Source organism: Crocodylus porosus, unplaced genomic scaffold (genome assembly GCF_001723895.1).
Source record: "Crocodylus porosus isolate Cpor-Errol unplaced genomic scaffold, CroPor_comp1, whole genome shotgun sequence".
NCBI classification, from domain to species: domain Eukaryota; kingdom Metazoa; phylum Chordata; order Crocodylia; family Crocodylidae; genus Crocodylus; species Crocodylus porosus.
The window spans coordinates 214762805-214780444 of NW_017728886.1; the positions used below are offsets into that span (position 1 = coordinate 214762805).

The following is a 17640-nucleotide window of genomic DNA, read 5'->3' on the forward strand; positions in this document are numbered from 1 at the left end:
GGTTTTGATCTTTTGTCTTCTCCCTCTGACCCTATTTGCAAATATATACCTTTTGTCTCACCAACAATGTGTGCCTAAGAATTTGTTATTCAATGAGCCTCCAAAGAAAACGAACCGAGAGAGAGTTTTTTTTACCTCACACCCACGTACCTATGGGTGAGTGTGTATTCTGTTCACTACCAGTCTGAACTACGCTGCTTACAGAAAACTGCATAACTTAGATCCGCCCCAGACATATCCCTAGGCTGGATTCAGCCCTAACGTGGACAACTGGTACCGCCTTAGGCAGGTGCGGTCCATGCAACCAGTCAGTGACCGGGGTATAACTCCCTACCCAAGGCTCCCTGCTCTAGAATTAAGGCTTTAAATGGGTAGAGCTCCCTACCCCAGCTAAGTTTACTCTCTCTGCTATGTAAACAGATATTCCTAGCGCAGTGAAGACAGCTGGAGTTGCTGACAGATCCTTCCTGATGGCTACTGCCAGTTCCAGGCAAGCTCATGCACCTTCGCTCTTGACTAGTGCTGAGTTCTGGTTGCTGAGGGAGTAACTGAGCAAGCTCCTTCTATTAGGCAAGTGAAGCATTTTGACGTTGAATTGATGCTGTTGCCTTAGAAGACTATTCAGCTGCACAGACAGACACCAAACAGTAAAAGCAAGCACAATATTTAAAACCCTGGGATAAGGAGCATGCATTTCCAGGGTTCTGTGCCAGTCAGTGCAGAAACAACCACTTTGGTCATTATTAGCAGACACCATTCTTTGCGTAGAGGTATTAGTTTTTATCAGACCAACTAAATAGCTGGAAAAAAATGTTCCTTATGAGATTTTGGGTACAAGCACCCTTCTTATTGGCTGTTTAACAGCAGGGTGGGCAGAGAGCTAGGCCCGTTTCCGCCTGGTCCCTCAGAGCCTGCCGGGGAAGCTCATGCCCAGAGAGCAAGGCACCCCTCCCAGCTGCTCGGCTCAGGGCCTTCGTGGCTCCTGAGCCCCAACAAGACGAGGCCACAAGCACCGACTTCCTGCCCCTGGCACTCTCCGACGCCGACGGGTCCGCACCACATAGCCCCGCCCACTTCCGTCAGGGGCCGTGCCTAGCTCGGCCCCGCCCCCTACATTGCCTGGCAACAGGCGGGCGGTGGTGGGGCTTGGCTTGGCGCGGGCTATGAGCGTCTCGAGGGGGTGCTGCCGCCGCCCAGCGAGCGCCATGAGCCGGAGCCAGCAGCGCTCCGGCTCCCGCTGCAGCTGGGGGGACCGCGGTGCGTGGGCCGCGGGGCCGGACGTGCCCGAGCCCCTCGGTCTGCGGCGGCAGGAAGCGGAGCCTCCACTGCGGGGCGCCGCGCTGGCTCGGCCCGGCCCGACAGGCGCGGGGTTGGCGCGGACCCCTCGGGGGAGCCTTAGGGGGAGGAAGGAGAGCGGCGACCCCGGCAGAGGGGAGGCAGCGGGGGAGGAATAAGGCTCTTTTGGAAATACGAAAAACGTAGCACACTTCCTTTGCTAGGACCTTGCTTTGTTAGGACTCCCGCCACGGGGCTCTGGGCTGTGGCCTAGGCCTGGAGCCGGTGCTGGAGGGTACCTTACGAAAAAGAAGGCAGGCAGGAATGGCTCTGTGGGGACGATTCTCAACTGGGGTGCCTGGGCTGCCCTGAGATCCTGTCAGGGGTGTCAGGCCTCCAAAGGGGAGTCTACAGTGCAAGGCCTGTGGTGGTCTTGCCTAGTGCCTTGCAACAAAAGACCTGCTCTCCTGTTTTTTTGTCTGTAACCAAAAAAGTAAAAGGAGGGAAAACAAACAGCTGGCTATTCCTTAGGGCTGCCATGAGCCCATCCAGGGGTACCTTGGGTCTTGAAGGAGAGCTCTGCTTAAACCAGGATTCCAACTAGGGATCCAAAGCATTTAAAACCTGTTGGGGTCTTTCTGAGTTCTTTGCAATGGAAGAATTGCTCTATTATGTCTCTATAGTCAGAAGCAAAACAGAAAGAGAGGGAAAACTAACAGCTGGCATATTCCAAGGGCTGCCTCCAATCTGGTGGTTCTCAACCTTTTTATATTGTTGCCATAGGGGTGTCACTAACTTGGTGTTACCTCTGTCCCAAGATGATGAGTCATGAAGAAGGCACCTGCTTAAATGTAGTTTCTGATAAATAGCAAAAACAGCATCAGACTATGGGCTCTGCTACACATTCAGATTAAAGCTGGATAGAAACCATTTTTACACGTGTTCAAGCACTAACTTCATAGCTGGTTGTATCTTTTTATAGCTGGAAAGTAATTTTTATCATGTGATAATTACTTTGCACATGTGGCTGGTGTACATTTATCGTGCTATGAACCAGTTAATTACATAATATATGTAATGTGTAGCAAGGGCCTATGATAACTTTAATCTAGAAATAAATGTATTGTTGTAATGCTTAATTTTTTCTAAATATACTCCCATTACCTTAATGGAGAGTTCTGCTTGAAAGTTCTTAGAGCTTCCTAATTGGTAAAATATATATTTTAATATCTATAGAAATATAAAATCGTCCTGTATAAAGGATACCATATTACATGCAAGATTTGCATCCATCATCATGGAAATTTAGACAGCTGTGTGGGATGGTGAAATACAACAGCTGTTTGGCACTGTTGAGCATACTACATTACAGCTTAGAGACAAAGTGAGGAATAATGTGTGTAATTGAAGCTACAGGGAATGTGAGTGGGAAATCAGAAATTCTCCAGGATGTTGGGTTTATTACTAACTCTCAGGAAAACAAATCTGATCAATTCATTGATATTATGGAAGCTGTCATGTGACAAATGGTTGAAAAGCTAATTTAGAAATTGAGATTTTTGCTCTCAACAGCAAATAAAACTAAAGTTTATTCACCTTTTTCTTTGGGTGTCAGACCTCTGGTATTCAGGATGTTGATTTGCGTTTTATTCGTTTGTGTTGCAGAATCTCACATAAAAGAAATTAAGTACCCAGAGTCTTCGTTCTTTCCTGAGTGGTGAGTATTTTAATATGGAATATGAAATAAACTATTAATATGGTGGCTTATGTTATAAACAATTGAAGTCCATGAGAATTCTGCCACTGACTTAAGTAAGACTGACATTACAACCCTGGAATCCAGTCATTTGTATCCTTTGTTGCTTTGTCCTATACTGTGTCCACTTGCACCTGTAGAAGCAGTTCAGCTAAACCTAGAATTTAAAAAAGAGGTCAGCCCCAAATAACACATGATTAAATCCTTGGTTCCAGGAGCTTTCTGGTATTGTGCATATGGCTCACAGGCAACAAATGATGGTTCTGCAAGGAGCATTAGGTAGAATACAAGCTAAAAATCCTTTTTATTTAAGGTGGCAAAGGTGGGTTTTAGATCAGGTGTCGCATGCAATTTGATAGACATGCCCAATTGACAGTGACACTTCAAATTTCACCCACAGATAAGAGATGTCAGACACACTTTGTTCCAAGGACTTGGTCTTTCTTAGTTAGTGAGATTAATGTAAAAAAAACTGGACTAGCTCAGAAATATTTGTTTGCATTCCAGTGGATGATTCTGTTCCCCATCACTAAAAACTTAAGGAAACTCTTGACATTATGGGTTTTTAATAGCTTTTCCTGTCAGTAATCTAAACTATTTTCCATTTACCTGCCAGCATTAGATCCATTTGTTTAATATCTAAAAGGGGGTATAGATACCCACTAATACAGGGGCGGGCAGTTATTTTGGGCGGAGGGCCACTTCCTGAGTTTTGGCAAGCCGTCGAGGGCCGCATGATAGGCAGCCAGGGACAGATAAATATTAATTTTCTAAAACTTTTAGGGGCCCTGTGGGCCAGATAGAATGGCCAGGCAGGCCACATCTAGCCCCTGGGCTGCATTTTGGCCACCCCTAACTTAATATTTCCCATATTGCTATTTCCACATTAGTTTATCCCTACCCTAATACAGCATCATGGAACTCTGTCAAACGTACATTTCACCAATCCTTCATGACAGAACAGCCTAATTGAGTTATAGGAAACCAACGTGAAGTATAGCCATCCTCAGTCAACTCATCTTCATACAAAGCATGAAGTGAGTAAGAGTGCAGCACCAGTATCTTCAGTTTGCAATATGGTTACTGGACTTAGGTCAGCCCAGGAGCAAAAAGATGGCGGCTTCTTGCCTAAATTAACTCTGAGGTCCAAGCATAATACTGTTGTATGACACTGGGCAAAACTCTGTCAATGGTTTTGACAGCTGTTCCTTTCTGCTTTGATTTTTCAATGGGAGTAAGGGTGGGTTCTGTCCTTCCCCTTCTTGACTAGTATAGAAAATAATCTTCGGAGCTTTGGATGCAACAAATGACATTTTAACTGTGTTTGCAGCACCTGGCATAATATTGGGGTCCAGTAATTTGTAGAAAAAGAACATACTGATGAGCCAAAAAAATTGGTTTTTTCATTTTCTTATGCTAAATGCCTCTAGCCCTGATTACTGTGTCCTAAAAAAAAATTCGAATTATCCTTCAAGCCTGTGATCTTCCATCTTGCTGTATGTGAGATCCCAAAACAACTTTGTATTTGCAATGAATGGTTCTTTCCATTTTTTTTTTCTCATTCCCTGTCAGATTTTGCTGACTTTTTGTTTCTCTGTTAATAGATTGCAACTTGCAACTAATTCCCATGTGGTAGGGAGACCTGGTTCCGAAGTTTATATATTCTGGCAGCTCAATAGGTAACTTTTGACAAATGCATCTTATCTTTAAATACCTGTTTGTATTAATTGTGTGTGTGTGCATTTTTTAATTTCATGTCGGAGACAGCAGATATCTTTCACCTGAAACAACAAAAGAACAAAAAAAGCCAAACCTAACTTTTCATCACAAATGTCCAAATAACAAAACCTCATCAGGAAGTTTGTTTGGGTGCCTTCCCTTTGAAAGTAGCTGGAAGAATTCATTATTAAGAACACAAAGGATAAAAAAAGGTAAATGGTTAAGTCTGCCATTTTAAGGACTAGAGTTTAGCTAACTTCACTAAGAAACTGTCCTTTCCAGTGTAACAGCTATGATGGGTAGATTTCTAGTACTGCATTTCTCCAAGTTTAACTTAGCATTTAGGAAAGGCCCCACACAGACCTTAATTAAGATGATGTCATAATCATGAGTAGTTTATTTTTTATAAAGAACAAGCCTTCTTCCTAAGTCCACAAAAGTTCAGCCTTAAATTACTAACATACCTTCCATTTCCTGATGTTTTTAAGGCTTCCATATAGCCACGTGTTTGGCGGAATGTAAAGATTTTTGGGTTATTTTATTTTTAAAACAGAGGCCCACAAGGTGTTCTTCCCAATGATATAGCTCTGATTTCATAGTTAATGAAAGGAGCTTGACCTATTTATTTATACTATTATTATATATAGTGCTCTAATTATGATCAGATGCTGATATTTTATGTATGCTTTTGTTAAATATCTATTTAAAGCAGAATACACTTCAGCTTTTGGCTTGAGAGACAGTGAGGAGAACATGGCAATACCAAATCTTACTCAAGGAATCCAGAAGTACCAAGCAAACCGATCCCCTGTGCTACAAATGAAAAAAGGATTTGGACTTGATCCTCCTAAACCTTTTCCAGTGGGGTATACTTCCATAATCAATGTTTTCATATGATAGTATTTCTCCCATAGAATACTTCAGCCTTTTACAATCAAAGTGCAACATGTAAGAGAGATTACCGTGCAACTCTTTGTACATATTTTATAGGTCTGTAAAATGAATTCCCATCTCTTTAGTTATTTTTATGCCCAAGAGAATTTATAGCTTACACATTCATATCAGTCTTGAGTGATATTATCAGAAGAATAGCAGTTAAAAATGATGGGGGGAAAAACATCTTGAAGGTATGTTTCTTTTGAGCCAAAGCAGAGATAAAGCAAAGATAACTTTATTTCCCAAAGCAGAGTAGGTTCCAAGGTGCATCTTCTGGACACCATTAATTCACACACTCTAAAACCAATATTCATTCCCTATCATGGTCCAATCTTTGTGCTGGCTTACATCTCTCAGTCAGGAAGTGTAACTCTTCACCCTAACCAGCATTACTATACCAGCAAAATCTACTCTGTACACTGTTATGCTGCTAAAACTGCACAGGCTGGGGAGGTCTGGAATAAGCTCATTTAAGATGCTCCAACTGAGGGTACACTATACTCCAAAGGGCTTCAAGGGCAGATCTGGCCCTGGACATCATAGCTTTTACTGGAGTACAATCAGCAGTTCTCTCACTGCACCTGTACAGCAAAAGAGGCATTCCAAGTGCCAGTGGAGAAAAAACAACATCCATACATTCTGAATAAAGGATTTGTCCAACAGAACTACAAGTTATTGCTCTGACTGGAACTAAGAATGCACATCTGGGAAATAAGTAGTTCTTATCACCCTTACGGTAAATTCCTTTCCAGATACCCTTCTGAAATACGTTTCTCCTTATATCTGGGATCCAGCAGTCTAGAACTAATTTTGTTGCTAAGGTAGAAGATGAGTACCATCCTCTACTAGGTGTTAAAAATTCCTTTGATACAGAACATATGTGTTCTGTGTTAGTAAGCAGCCAAGTGTTTTGTAGTCACTGTGTTGGGAAGGTTTAGTATTAGCTTGAAGTTGATTTTTCCAGTATTTCAAGTTTCTTCAATATTTTGCTTTATCTTGCTAAGAAGCTATTGTGCCTGCTGATGTTTGTGTCTAATAACAGACCAATATGCTTTCAGGTAGCACCATATTTACATGTGCTACTAGCTGGTCAAATTCATTATTCAGCAACAAGTATCATTTACCTCTCCCTTCCCCTTGTTTCTCAGTCTTTTTTCTCACAAAAGTTGAAAAAGTTAACTCTGCTTCTTGCAATTATACCAGTGCTAACTGAAAAACAACTTCATGTGGCAAGTAGGCTAGTGTGGAGCCTTCCTTCATTTCTGGCCCCCTTCATTTCCCCTCCCTATCCTCCACCTTACAGTTGCTTGCAGGTGGCTGCTTGTGTGGAGAAGTTGTTGGAGAACCTTGAGATGCTTCAAGCAGTAAACAGCCACATACTCAAGTTTAATGTAAACAATGTCAAAAATCAATAGAGACATTTTGGCTTGTCTACCAATAAAAAGGATTTCTGGTAGAGGAGCTCTTCCCAGACAGAATGTAGTTTATACCAGCAAAAGGATATTTTGGTAGTATGAAGGGCATGCACGCAATAGTTTTTTGCCAACCTAACTTTTCACACCCGTAACCATCAGAACTATACTGGAAAAACTTCAGTCTAAACCAAAAGTTAATTTTCAATGTATTCCCTAAAAATCTGTTGTTTGCAGCTCAGTATAATAGCTTTGGCATTTTCTGACAATGTAGTGCATATTACAGTTCTCTCATATTTTCATTATAGCTCCTTCACGACAATAATTTTTCTCTGAAGTATTGACTCTTACAGGAAAATATGACTTGTTTACAGTGAATAAGAATGGTCTTTCAGGCTTCCCCTCTTGCTCCTTAAAATTTGCCCCAACTTAGTTCATTCTTAAAATTTGACTTTTGCTGTTTTTTACCGTGGAATAGCTGAATTCAGTCACAAGTATCCCTTTTTAAGAAACAAAAGAGTCACTTACATAGCAGGTTTGCATGCAGCCTTTTGTGTGTGCTTTTTAATTAACTGACCTTTCAGTTTGCTTGCTGATGGCATTCTGCAAAGTATCTTTCATGCAGTGAATTATTTCAATAGAGAACTATATATTCTGTGTAAATCTTGTTCTAATTGTTTTTTTAGTTTTTATGATAAAACGGAGCCTAATTATGTGCCAGCTACTCATTTGCTTCCATCTACCTCATCACAGATATTAGGAGATGAATTTTGCAAAAGCAGGTAAGCCTCTATTTTGAATAATCTTTTACTATTCTTTCCTCAGAAGCAAATATTCTAATGATATTTTCCCTAGGAATCTTGTTTTTAACACAGTTCCTTTTAAACTTTCTCTTCTAAATATGACATTTTACTGATTTTTATTTGACTGGGAAACTGAATCAATTACTTTATTTGCATATAAAGATAATTTACTGCAGCTGTCCTAGCACTTGTGCTTTATTTAGCACTGTTTGTAAGTAAAGGTTTCTTCCGTTCTCCACAATATCAAACAAAATCATGGTGCGGTTTTCGGCTTGCCCTCAGTGTTTTCCAGAATCTGAATTATAAGACATTCGATTTGTAGTGCAGTATTGCTTTTCCCATCTATTCTTTGCATTTCTGTAACACTTTTTTTTTTCCAAGTATCTCAAAGTGAAGTGAAATCTCAAGTAAAATTATGTGAAGTGCTACATTAGACCTCAAATTCTTTACAAAATTAAATTCCTTACTTTCCTTTGAAACCAAGGTTTTGTGAACTACCTGGGGGCATATATAGCCACAGCAAACAGCACCATGGAACCACTGAGGTATTTGCTGTGCTTTTCATCAATATGGAATAGCTGGAGTTTGGTCATATGAACACCTGTTTGCTGTGGCTTTTATTTCAGAGTGCCTCTTTTCTGATCATCTGTACAGAACGGATAAGCTCATCAGAGAAGTGGTGCCCTTTGAAGCAAAAGCTGCAGCAAACAGCTGAGAAGCTCAACCCACCGTGAATGAAGCAAATTGGTAACCATTCCAACACAAGTGATCCAAAGTCCACTGCATCCATTTTTACACAAGGGACTTGGGAAATTGGTTCTATCTTACTTGCTCAAAGACGCTCAAGTTTATGGCAGAGTTGACTCTTGACTTGCTGTCATAGCTCCTCATTGGCAGACTGTATTCCATGCATTTTCTTCTTTTAATTTAGTATGTGTTGTCCTAAATGGCATATTTATTCCTCTGATATATATAGACCCTGCTGTAAAAAGTGTTGTGTCGTTATTAGTCAGTCATTTTTTCTCTAACCCTTTACAGAACCACTTATTTTCTTTAACCAAGATTGTTAATCAGATTCTCTATCCCTGATTAAATGTGTTCTTGAGACCTTCATTACATCAGTTAGTGTTAGAAATATCTTCTGCAGCACAGACCAACCTTGGTACTGACTCAACAGCCAGTTCACCCACCCATCTATAAAACAGAAACCTTGCTCTTACCATGACACAAGTTGAACCCTCCTCAAAACTAAATCTAAGGGTTTTTCGCAGAGTCCTACACACATCCTTAACCTTCCTCACCTTTTACATGGATAGCATCTCTGTCTACAGAATTTTATGCATTTCTGAACAAGTTAGTCTCCAAGGTGCTTCCCTGCCCTGCCTTCACCTTTTTACAGTTTGTATTAGTTTTCACCAAGAATAGACAGTGTTTAGGCTACTTATGGATAAGGATGTAGAGTTTCACTTACTTCTGAGAGCTGATTTCTTACTTTCAGAAAAATGGAATTTACTCTGCACCATGCCAGCTCCAGCTTTAGAAGTCTTCTAATCTTTGTAAAATACTTTCTCACTTTTTACACCTGCCTTAAGTACTTTATTTTCACTTCAGGAGAGAAGTGCATGTGGTAGATCTGCAAAAGAGAGGATTAGACTCTTGGAACCCCAGCTCTCTGAAGATGCCAGACATCCATGGTGGAGGTGGAGAGATGGGAGCTTGGAGGTAAAGAATGTTTAGTTGCAACCTCGGTTCTTTTATAGAGAAATGTTGGATACTTGGAATCTCCTGAGAAGTGTACAGTGAAAGAACACCAAAGGGCAGTGCACTGGGATAGTCACGTAAGAAAGAAATGTGTGCAAAATATAGAACATGTGGGGAAAGGGCTGTTGGTACAGAGATCTTCTAGGGAGAATATTAATATGTATGCATGTCTATTTTCTTGGGGTTGCATTAGACTCTAGTACAGCAGATTCTACAGAAAATTGAATGTTCTGTTTTTGGTTCACCTTTAACTCATAGTAATTAGCAGCAGAGACCACTTTAATTTGGTGAAATAAAATTCTAGATTGGAAAAAAGTAAACCAAATAGGAATACTACTTCAAAATGGATGCAAAATAGATGTGAAATACAGAATTAGTGTTGGGAAATATGACTGCAAACAAACATAGCCTTTGTATTGTCATAAAAACTTTTATGGTAGCACAAACCCCTTGCAAATACATATCCATGCCCACTGTTGCACCACAAAGGCCCAAAATTGTGGCCATGACAATAAGTGGTCAGGAATTGTGCTTCTTTTTTTGTGTGGACATCTGTTTACTTTTATGGTGGAAGAGCATGGGTAACCCGTAGCTGCTCGCACTCTTCAGGGCTAAGTACGGGCAGTCAAAAAGCCTGCGGCTGAATTGATTCAATCTTCTCAGGTTAGTCTAAACTGCATGGATTGAAATGATAAGCAAGTAAACAGACATTCACTTTTGATTCAGGAATTGCAGCCACATGCCTACAGTGACCCAGGCTAGAAGCTGGGGGAAACTAGAGCACACTTCGCTGCTGGATTGGATCAAACAGCTTAGGACAAGGCTAGCCTGCTCAGCCTGTGATGTGGGCTTGCAGGAAGGTGCAAAGCATCCTGGGATGCTGAGGAACTGAATTAGCTTGAATCTGGAGGGGATCTGGGACAGAAGTTCAAGAAATTAATTTGACCTAAATCAGTTAAACCTGGATGGATGTATTATCAGGCTTATCTTAAACCAGTTTCAGACATTTTGAAAGTGGTTTATGTGCACTTAACTTCTGTGGTGTTACAGATTTGAACCGGTTTCTGATCACTTTTACCTATTTATGTGCAACTTCTGTCCCTAGCCCAGCTGCCACAGGAATTCCCGTGGAGGATTGGGACCCTGAAAATCTGGGAGTGCCTTTCAAGTTTCCCCACTTGCTGAGGCACACCTGGGGATTCCCTTGGCAGGGGATTCCCTGGCTGCACAGTATCATGCTGGTATACCCTGACTTGGAACTGTTGGGTCTGTGTCATCCAGCAAGGCAGATCAGCTGTGCCAGGATGTATCGCAGCACAGCTGATCCCACTTCAAGCATGATGTCTTTTTATAGCCTATGAAACCTTCCTTAATGCCTAGGGATAGACCCTTCCTCCTTGCTCCTTCTTTGTTCCCTTTTGGCAGTGAACAGGGGATGGTGGACTGCCCAGAGATGTACTGAGGATTCCATTTCACCAAGACAATTTGTGGTCACATAAAAGAAAAGTATTCGATCTATAAAATATAAAGCAGGTTTTTTTTTTAGATAAACTAGTTCCAGTGCTGCCTCCTGACCCAGATATTGTTCCTGATGAAAGCCAGGATAATTCAATTCTGATTCTTCCCCTTCCATTCAGTAAGATATGTAGGTGATCAATTTTCTTTACTCTTTATAGTCTATAGTTGTGTCAAAGAACTCAAATTCTGGCCAACCGTGTGTACTTTAACAGGGGTCTTATCTCAAGGACAGGTTTATTTGGATTCTGTCCCAGCTCCTTTGATTTGCTTTGTAGCTCTGGGCAATCTATTTAACATCTGTGTGCCTCCTTTTACCTGCCAATAACATGGGAACAGTACCCTTTTTCACAGGGATATAAGCTTTAAAGTCTTTTTATGTGCAAAACACAAGGGTAGATGGAAAGGCTGCAAAAATACGTATTTTTACTCCAGAATTCAAGAATCCTTCAGTGTCCAAATAAAACCAATTCCTTCTCAACCCCCTTTAGAAGCCTTTTTGGAGTATCCTTACTGTTGTCTTGCTGTAGAATGTAACCATTCCTGTTTTTCTTTCTGCATAAGTCTACCATTTTTATACAATTATATTAAAATCGGGACTTTTTGCTGTGATGTCTCTAGGTCCAGGAAGAATAACAAAATTTTCAGGACATACTTGGGTTCCTCTGGGCAGGAATATAAATTTGGTAAGATATAAACTTGGTTTTAGGTGTAGTGCTATCCAAATCATGTTAGCGTTTCTGTGCTTAGAAGATTGACAGATAACAAATTATACTGTCAACAATATCTAACATAGTTAATACCAGTGACACTGAAATGTAAATGTCTCCAAATATATACATTAAAGACCTTTTTTAGAAAACAGTAATACTTTGCATGTGATAAGCAAAATAAGAAGGAACAGGAAGAGAAAAATAGGAGAACTTTTTAAAAAATGAGACTGCAAACCAGTAATCTTTATTTACCAAAAATATTTTAACTAGAAACTACAATACCTTTTATGTTTTTGGTACTATTTGCTTGCCTGATATCTATTTCATTGCAAATTTGACTGATGTTGAAAAAGAGTCTGATTGTGGAAAACGTATTCTGTGTTTTGAATTGCAGATACCATTCAGTCTTCTTTTTTATAACTTTTTTCTTTCCCAGCATTAAGATTTAATTTGAAACCGGGATGCCTGCCTTTTAGTAGTAAATTAGGCATTGTTTAATGAAACAAAAATAGTCTTTCAAGTAACGTTAATAAAAACCTTTGAAGGCTTATTTCTTAAGTTATGTTTTGATTTAATGTTTGTCTATTCAAGGTTTTTACTCCCCTTTTTAGCTCATCACCACTTCACAGATCCTGTCACTGGAGCAGCACCAGAATACTTGCAAAGACTTTCTCAGATGGCTTCATTAGAATGTGAAACTATAAATGAAGAGAAAAACAGAAAAATGAAAAGGGGAAAGAAGCAAGAGACATGGACAAGCTGACAGACAAAGAAGCTCTTGAAGATAACTTTTTATGAGCTAAGATTTTATCCACCAAAATACAGAAATTTTTATTTAATTTATAGTATGATATTCCATGATTACTTACCTAAAACCCCTACCAACTGTAAGTAAACTGTAAATATAAGAAAATTTTATATTTAATAAATATTTTATATTTATACAGATAGGTACGTAGTGTTCTTAATGCAAAGTTGTGTTTACGCTTAACTAACTGGAAATATTAATCTTCAATTCTAAATATAGTTCTACTAGTCTGTTAATAGATCTTCAAATGATTCATGGACTGTGTATTTCATTACCTCTACCACTGAAAACCTTGTGTTTGCCCACAGAATGCTCTTTACTAGGTTTTCCCATATTGATAAACAGGTACATTGTGTGTCACATATGATGGTATATTTGATGAGTTTGTATTAATTCACAATTTTACCACTTTTTCTTGGTTACAGTACGAAAAAAACTCAATCTGCTGACAGATCTGACACCACATCTAGCTTTCAGTGAGTTTTACTTCTGAGTTCTTAGACCAAAGAAATCTGTTTTCCCTAATACTTTACAATTAAGGAGAAAGAAAAACTTCCACTGGGTGGCAGAGTTTCTCCCATCTAAAATCTAATATTCATGTCAGCAATAAACTTAGGCCCTGGAGGTGCCCTGCTTTCCACAGTTATGGATGTAGGGCTGAGCAAATGGGAGATGGGGAAACATTGCTGCCTGCACAGCATAATTTCTTTCTCACTATGTAACAGCCTATGGAGGATACTTTTGTTATGCTACTCTGAATTTTTTTCCTCCCCTTATATCAGGGGTGTCAAACTCATCTGATCCATAAAATGGATGAGTGGTGTGGGGCTAATCCACGGTCTGGAGCAGACCCACAGACCCCTGGCCACAAGCCTGATCCAGTTCATGTGGCACCTGGGCTGGTCCAAGATGCTGGCTTGAGCAGGTGCCATGGGAAGCATAGCTTAGGGAAACCAATATAGTGTTGTCATCTTTTTGTAAATTAAGACAGCTTGCCCCCTTGTGTTTAGAAACTTTCCTTTAGAGGGAATATAACTGCAGAAGTAGGAGAATTGCTGGAAACATGGCTTCTAGGTAAGTTGTCTGTTGCCTGGCCCCTGGACAGAACAAGGAACTCTCACATGCATCCCTTTTATCCCATAGCTGCTTTAGGAGCAAGATAAGCAAATACTGCAACCACAATAAAAAAAATTACTAGAAACCTCTGGGTGAAATCTCTTTTTTTTTCTGTTGCACCTGTCTTGTTCCTGCAAACGGAAAGTAGTCTGTAATCACAAACTACTTCGGTCCACCGCTGTTTGTAAAACTAGTTTCCTGCAAAGTGACTAGAAAATATTTCTGGCATTGAGTTCCTTCTTAGGTAAAAGCTGTTCTACAGTCAGTGCCTAATGTTCCATTAACAAAGCCTGGTGAAGCAATATTGAATATTGTTTACAACTAGAAATTTTATATTTCCTGGTTCATTTCCAGGACCTCTGGATGTTTAACATGTAATACCTGTTTTACTGTACAAAAAAGGCCATCCCTGACGTGAAGCATTTGAATGACATCAGTTATCTATTGTATAATAATCCCCAGACAGAACCCGTGGTTCCTGGCTCCACGCAGACGGAGCCTCTGGCTCTTGGCTGCAGGGGCTGCCTGGCACATTTCCAGGCTCGTGGGACAGGAAGCATGGCCGCCACCTCCCCTGGCAGGGTTTGCTCCACTTCAGAGTCTCTGGGGTGCCAAATCGAGGAGCTCCAGGCCGCAGTCCAGAGACTACATGCAAACAGGTATGGTGGACAGGAGATAGATTCCTACTGCTGGGCCCTCCACATCCTGCAGGCAGAAGGTAGACCAAGGTCACCTTCCAGGACAAGAGAAGACTTGGGGAGCTCCCGTACTGTCCAGCCAGGGGGTTGGACCAAGGTGGTCAAGGGCCCCAAGGCCTGCCACACCAAGGTCCCCTCCCCTCTGGAGCTGTGCAACAGGTACGAATCTCCTGCAGCCCCAGTAGAGCCTGTGGAGATGCCAGCTCCTGCAGGCAAGGGAGGATCACCCACTCCTACTCCCCCTAAGATGAAATGCAGAATGCTTGTCATGGGAGACTCCTGAGGGGGCAATCTCCTGCCCCAACCCCCTAGCCTGGGAGGTCTGCTACTTCCTGGGTGCCCACATCTGGGACATAGCCAAGAGGATCCCGAAGATCCTCCAGCCCTCTGACCACTACCCTCTGTTCCTTATCCATGTGGGCACAAATGACATGGCTTGGAGCAATCCCAGCTGGGTCATGAGAGATTACAAGGCTCTGGAAGTGGGGTCTAGGGGTTGGCAGCACAGGTGGTCTTTTCCTCACTCCTCCCGGTTGTGGGTCATGGGCTGAGGGGGCAGAGACGGGTTGAGGTAGTCAATCAGAGACTGCGGGCCTAGTGTCATCATGAAGGCTCCAGCTTCCACGATCACAGCCTGCTCTTAGGTGTGGGAGGCAGTGGGCTGCTGGGAAGAGATAGCCTCCACCTCACTCTGCTGTGGAGGAGGCTCTTCTCAGGAAGACTTGCTGACCTGCATGACTGTACTTTAAACTGAGACCACCAAGGGATGGGGGGAGTACTGTCACTGCAAGACCACTGGGCAGTTTTTGTAAACCCAGCAGGCTAAGACACGCAAGGCACCCCTACCCAGCCCCAGAGCAATCTGTAGGAAAGGCAAGGGCCCCCAGTGGTACACATACATGCTTGTACACCAATGCCAGGAGCCTGGGGAACAAACAAGAGGAACTAGTCCTCCTGCTAAACCAAAAGGATTATGATCTCATAGGGATAATGGAGACCTGGTGGGACTCCACCTATGATTGGGCCACAGGTATAGATGGCTATACCTTGTACAGGAGAGATCATGTGGGCAAAAGGGGCGGGAGGGTAGCACTATGTGTCAAGGAAAGCTACATGTCCCTGCAAGCTGACATTGGCACCCAGGGGGGATGATTGGAGACTCTCTGGGCCAAAATCTGTGGTGAACAAGGCACAGGGGACACAATGGTGGGGGTCTATGACAGACCTAGCCATGATCAAGAGCTTGATCGGGAATTTGCCAGGGAACTAGCTGAGGCTGCATGCTCCCGGTGCATGGCTGTCATGGGAGAGTTCAACTACCATGACATCTCGTGGGAAGAGTACTCGGCCACATCCAAACAGTTGCAAAGCTTCCTCATGCGTGTGGCTGAGCTCTATCCGACACAAGAAGTCTGTGGACCAATGAGAGGCAAAGCGCTGCTTAACCCAGTACTGGCAACAGGGAATGACTTAGTCAGTGACCTAATGATCGAAGGGAAGCTGGGAGACAGCGACCATGAGCTGATCACCTTCACCATCCACTGTAAAGCTGGCAAGTCAGTCAGCAAAGCAGAAGTCCTCAATTTCAGGAAAGCTGACTTTGACAAGCTCAGGAGGCTTGTTGGCGAGGCCCTAAGGAACCACAACCCAAAGGGGAGGGGTGTTCAGGAAGAGTGGTTGCTCCTCAAGGGAGCAATCCTCGATGCACAAGCAATGTCTTCCGTCTTGGAGGAAAGGCAGCAAAAGGGCACAGCAGCCCCCTTGGCTCTGCAGGGAACTAGTGGACCTGCGTCTAAAGAGAAAGGCCTATAACGGATGGAAGGCTGGATCCACCCCAAAGGAGGAATACTCTGCACTGGTCTGGAACTGTAGGGAGCAAATCAGGAAAGCCAAGGCTGCAAGTGAACTCCAACTACATGTATCAAGGACAATAAAAAGTCCTTTATTAGATATGTGGGGAGCTGGAGGAAAGCAAGGGTAACATTGGACCCCTGCTGAACCATGTGGGTCAACTGGCAACCAATGCCCAGGAAAAGGCCAACTGCTCAACAAGTATTTTGCATCGGTTTTTCACCAGCCCCAAGGGACAGCCATGCCCAATATGGTATGGGAGAGTGAGGGTGGGGGAGAACTATTACTCCACATTAACGTTGACCATATAAAGGAACATAACATATAAAGGTTGGACATCTTCAAGTCAGTTGGCCCAGACAGCTTACACCCCAGGGTACTTAAGGAGCTGGCAAGCATCATAGCTCTGCCACTGGCAGGGATCTTCGAGAACTCATGGTGCTCAGAAGTGCCTGAAGATTGGAAGAAGGCCAATGTGGTGCCTATCTTCAAGAAAGGGAGGAAAGTGGATCCGGCTAACTATAAACCCATCAGCCTGACTTCCATCCCCAGAAAGATCTTGGAGAAAATCATCAAAGAGCCTGTTCTTGACAAACTGGCTGAAGGCAGCTTCTTGAGGGATAGCCAGCACAGGTTTGTTGCAGGTAGGTTGTGCCCACCAGGACAAGGGAGAAGAGATTGATGTCATATATCTCAACTTTAAAAAAGCTTTCAATCTGGTATCCCACAATTGCCTTATAGAAAAAATGACCAACAGTGGCCTTGGCTACATCACAGTCCTCTGGCTGGGGAATTGGCTTTGAGGTCGGATGCAGAGAGTGGTAGCTGACAGAAGTCAATCATTGTGGTGTGCTGTGACCAGTGGGGTCCCATAAGCACCGCCCTTGGTCCTATCCTTTTCAACATCTTCATTAATGATTTGTACATTGGTGTCAGGAGCGGACTGGCGAAATTCACTGACGGCACCAAACTTTGGGGTAAAGAGTCCACACGCAAGGACAGGATGGTGATCCAGGCTGACCTTGACAGGCTCAGAAACTGGGCAGACAAAAACCTGATGGCCTTCAACTCTGAAAGATGCAAGGTACTCCACTTTGGGAAGAAAAACCTGCAGCATGCTTACAGGCTCGGCAGTGCTACACTTTCTAGCACCACAGCCAAAAGGGACTTGAGGGTCATTTCATAGATGTCATAGACATTAGGGCTGGAAGGGACCTCGGAAGATCATCGAGTTCAGCCCCCGCCCAAAGGGCAGGAAGTCAGCTGGGGTCATAGGA

The 17640-nt window shown here is 42.5% G+C and overlaps 1 protein-coding gene across 1 annotated transcript; it reads left to right on the forward strand.

Annotated features, from left to right (window-relative positions):
• The first annotated feature begins 1145 nt into the window (after nucleotides 1-1145).
• CUNH8orf89 (chromosome unknown C8orf89 homolog) lies at nucleotides 1146-12774 on the forward strand. The gene is made up of 8 exons (XM_019549267.1): nucleotides 1146-1257; nucleotides 2941-2992; nucleotides 4799-4962; nucleotides 5460-5616; nucleotides 7785-7880; nucleotides 9513-9623; nucleotides 11799-11863; nucleotides 12502-12774. Exons 1-8 carry the CDS (start codon nucleotides 1164-1166, stop codon nucleotides 12651-12653), a joined length of 891 nt encoding a protein of 296 aa, XP_019404812.1. The 5' UTR covers nucleotides 1146-1163; the 3' UTR covers nucleotides 12654-12774.
• The last annotated feature ends 4866 nt before the right edge of the window (nucleotides 12775-17640 follow it).

Coding starts and splice junctions, on each gene's coding strand:
- CUNH8orf89 (XM_019549267.1), top strand. CDS start 1,164: ATGAGCGTCTCGAGGGGGTGCTGCCGCCGCCCAGCGAGCGCCATGAGC. Junction 2,993..4,798: donor TCTTCGTTCTTTCCTGAGTG/GTGAGTATTTTA, acceptor TGTCGGAGACAG/CAGATATCTTTCACCTGAAA. Junction 7,881..9,512: donor GATGAATTTTGCAAAAGCAG/GTAAGCCTCTAT, acceptor TTTTCACTTCAG/GAGAGAAGTGCATGTGGTAG.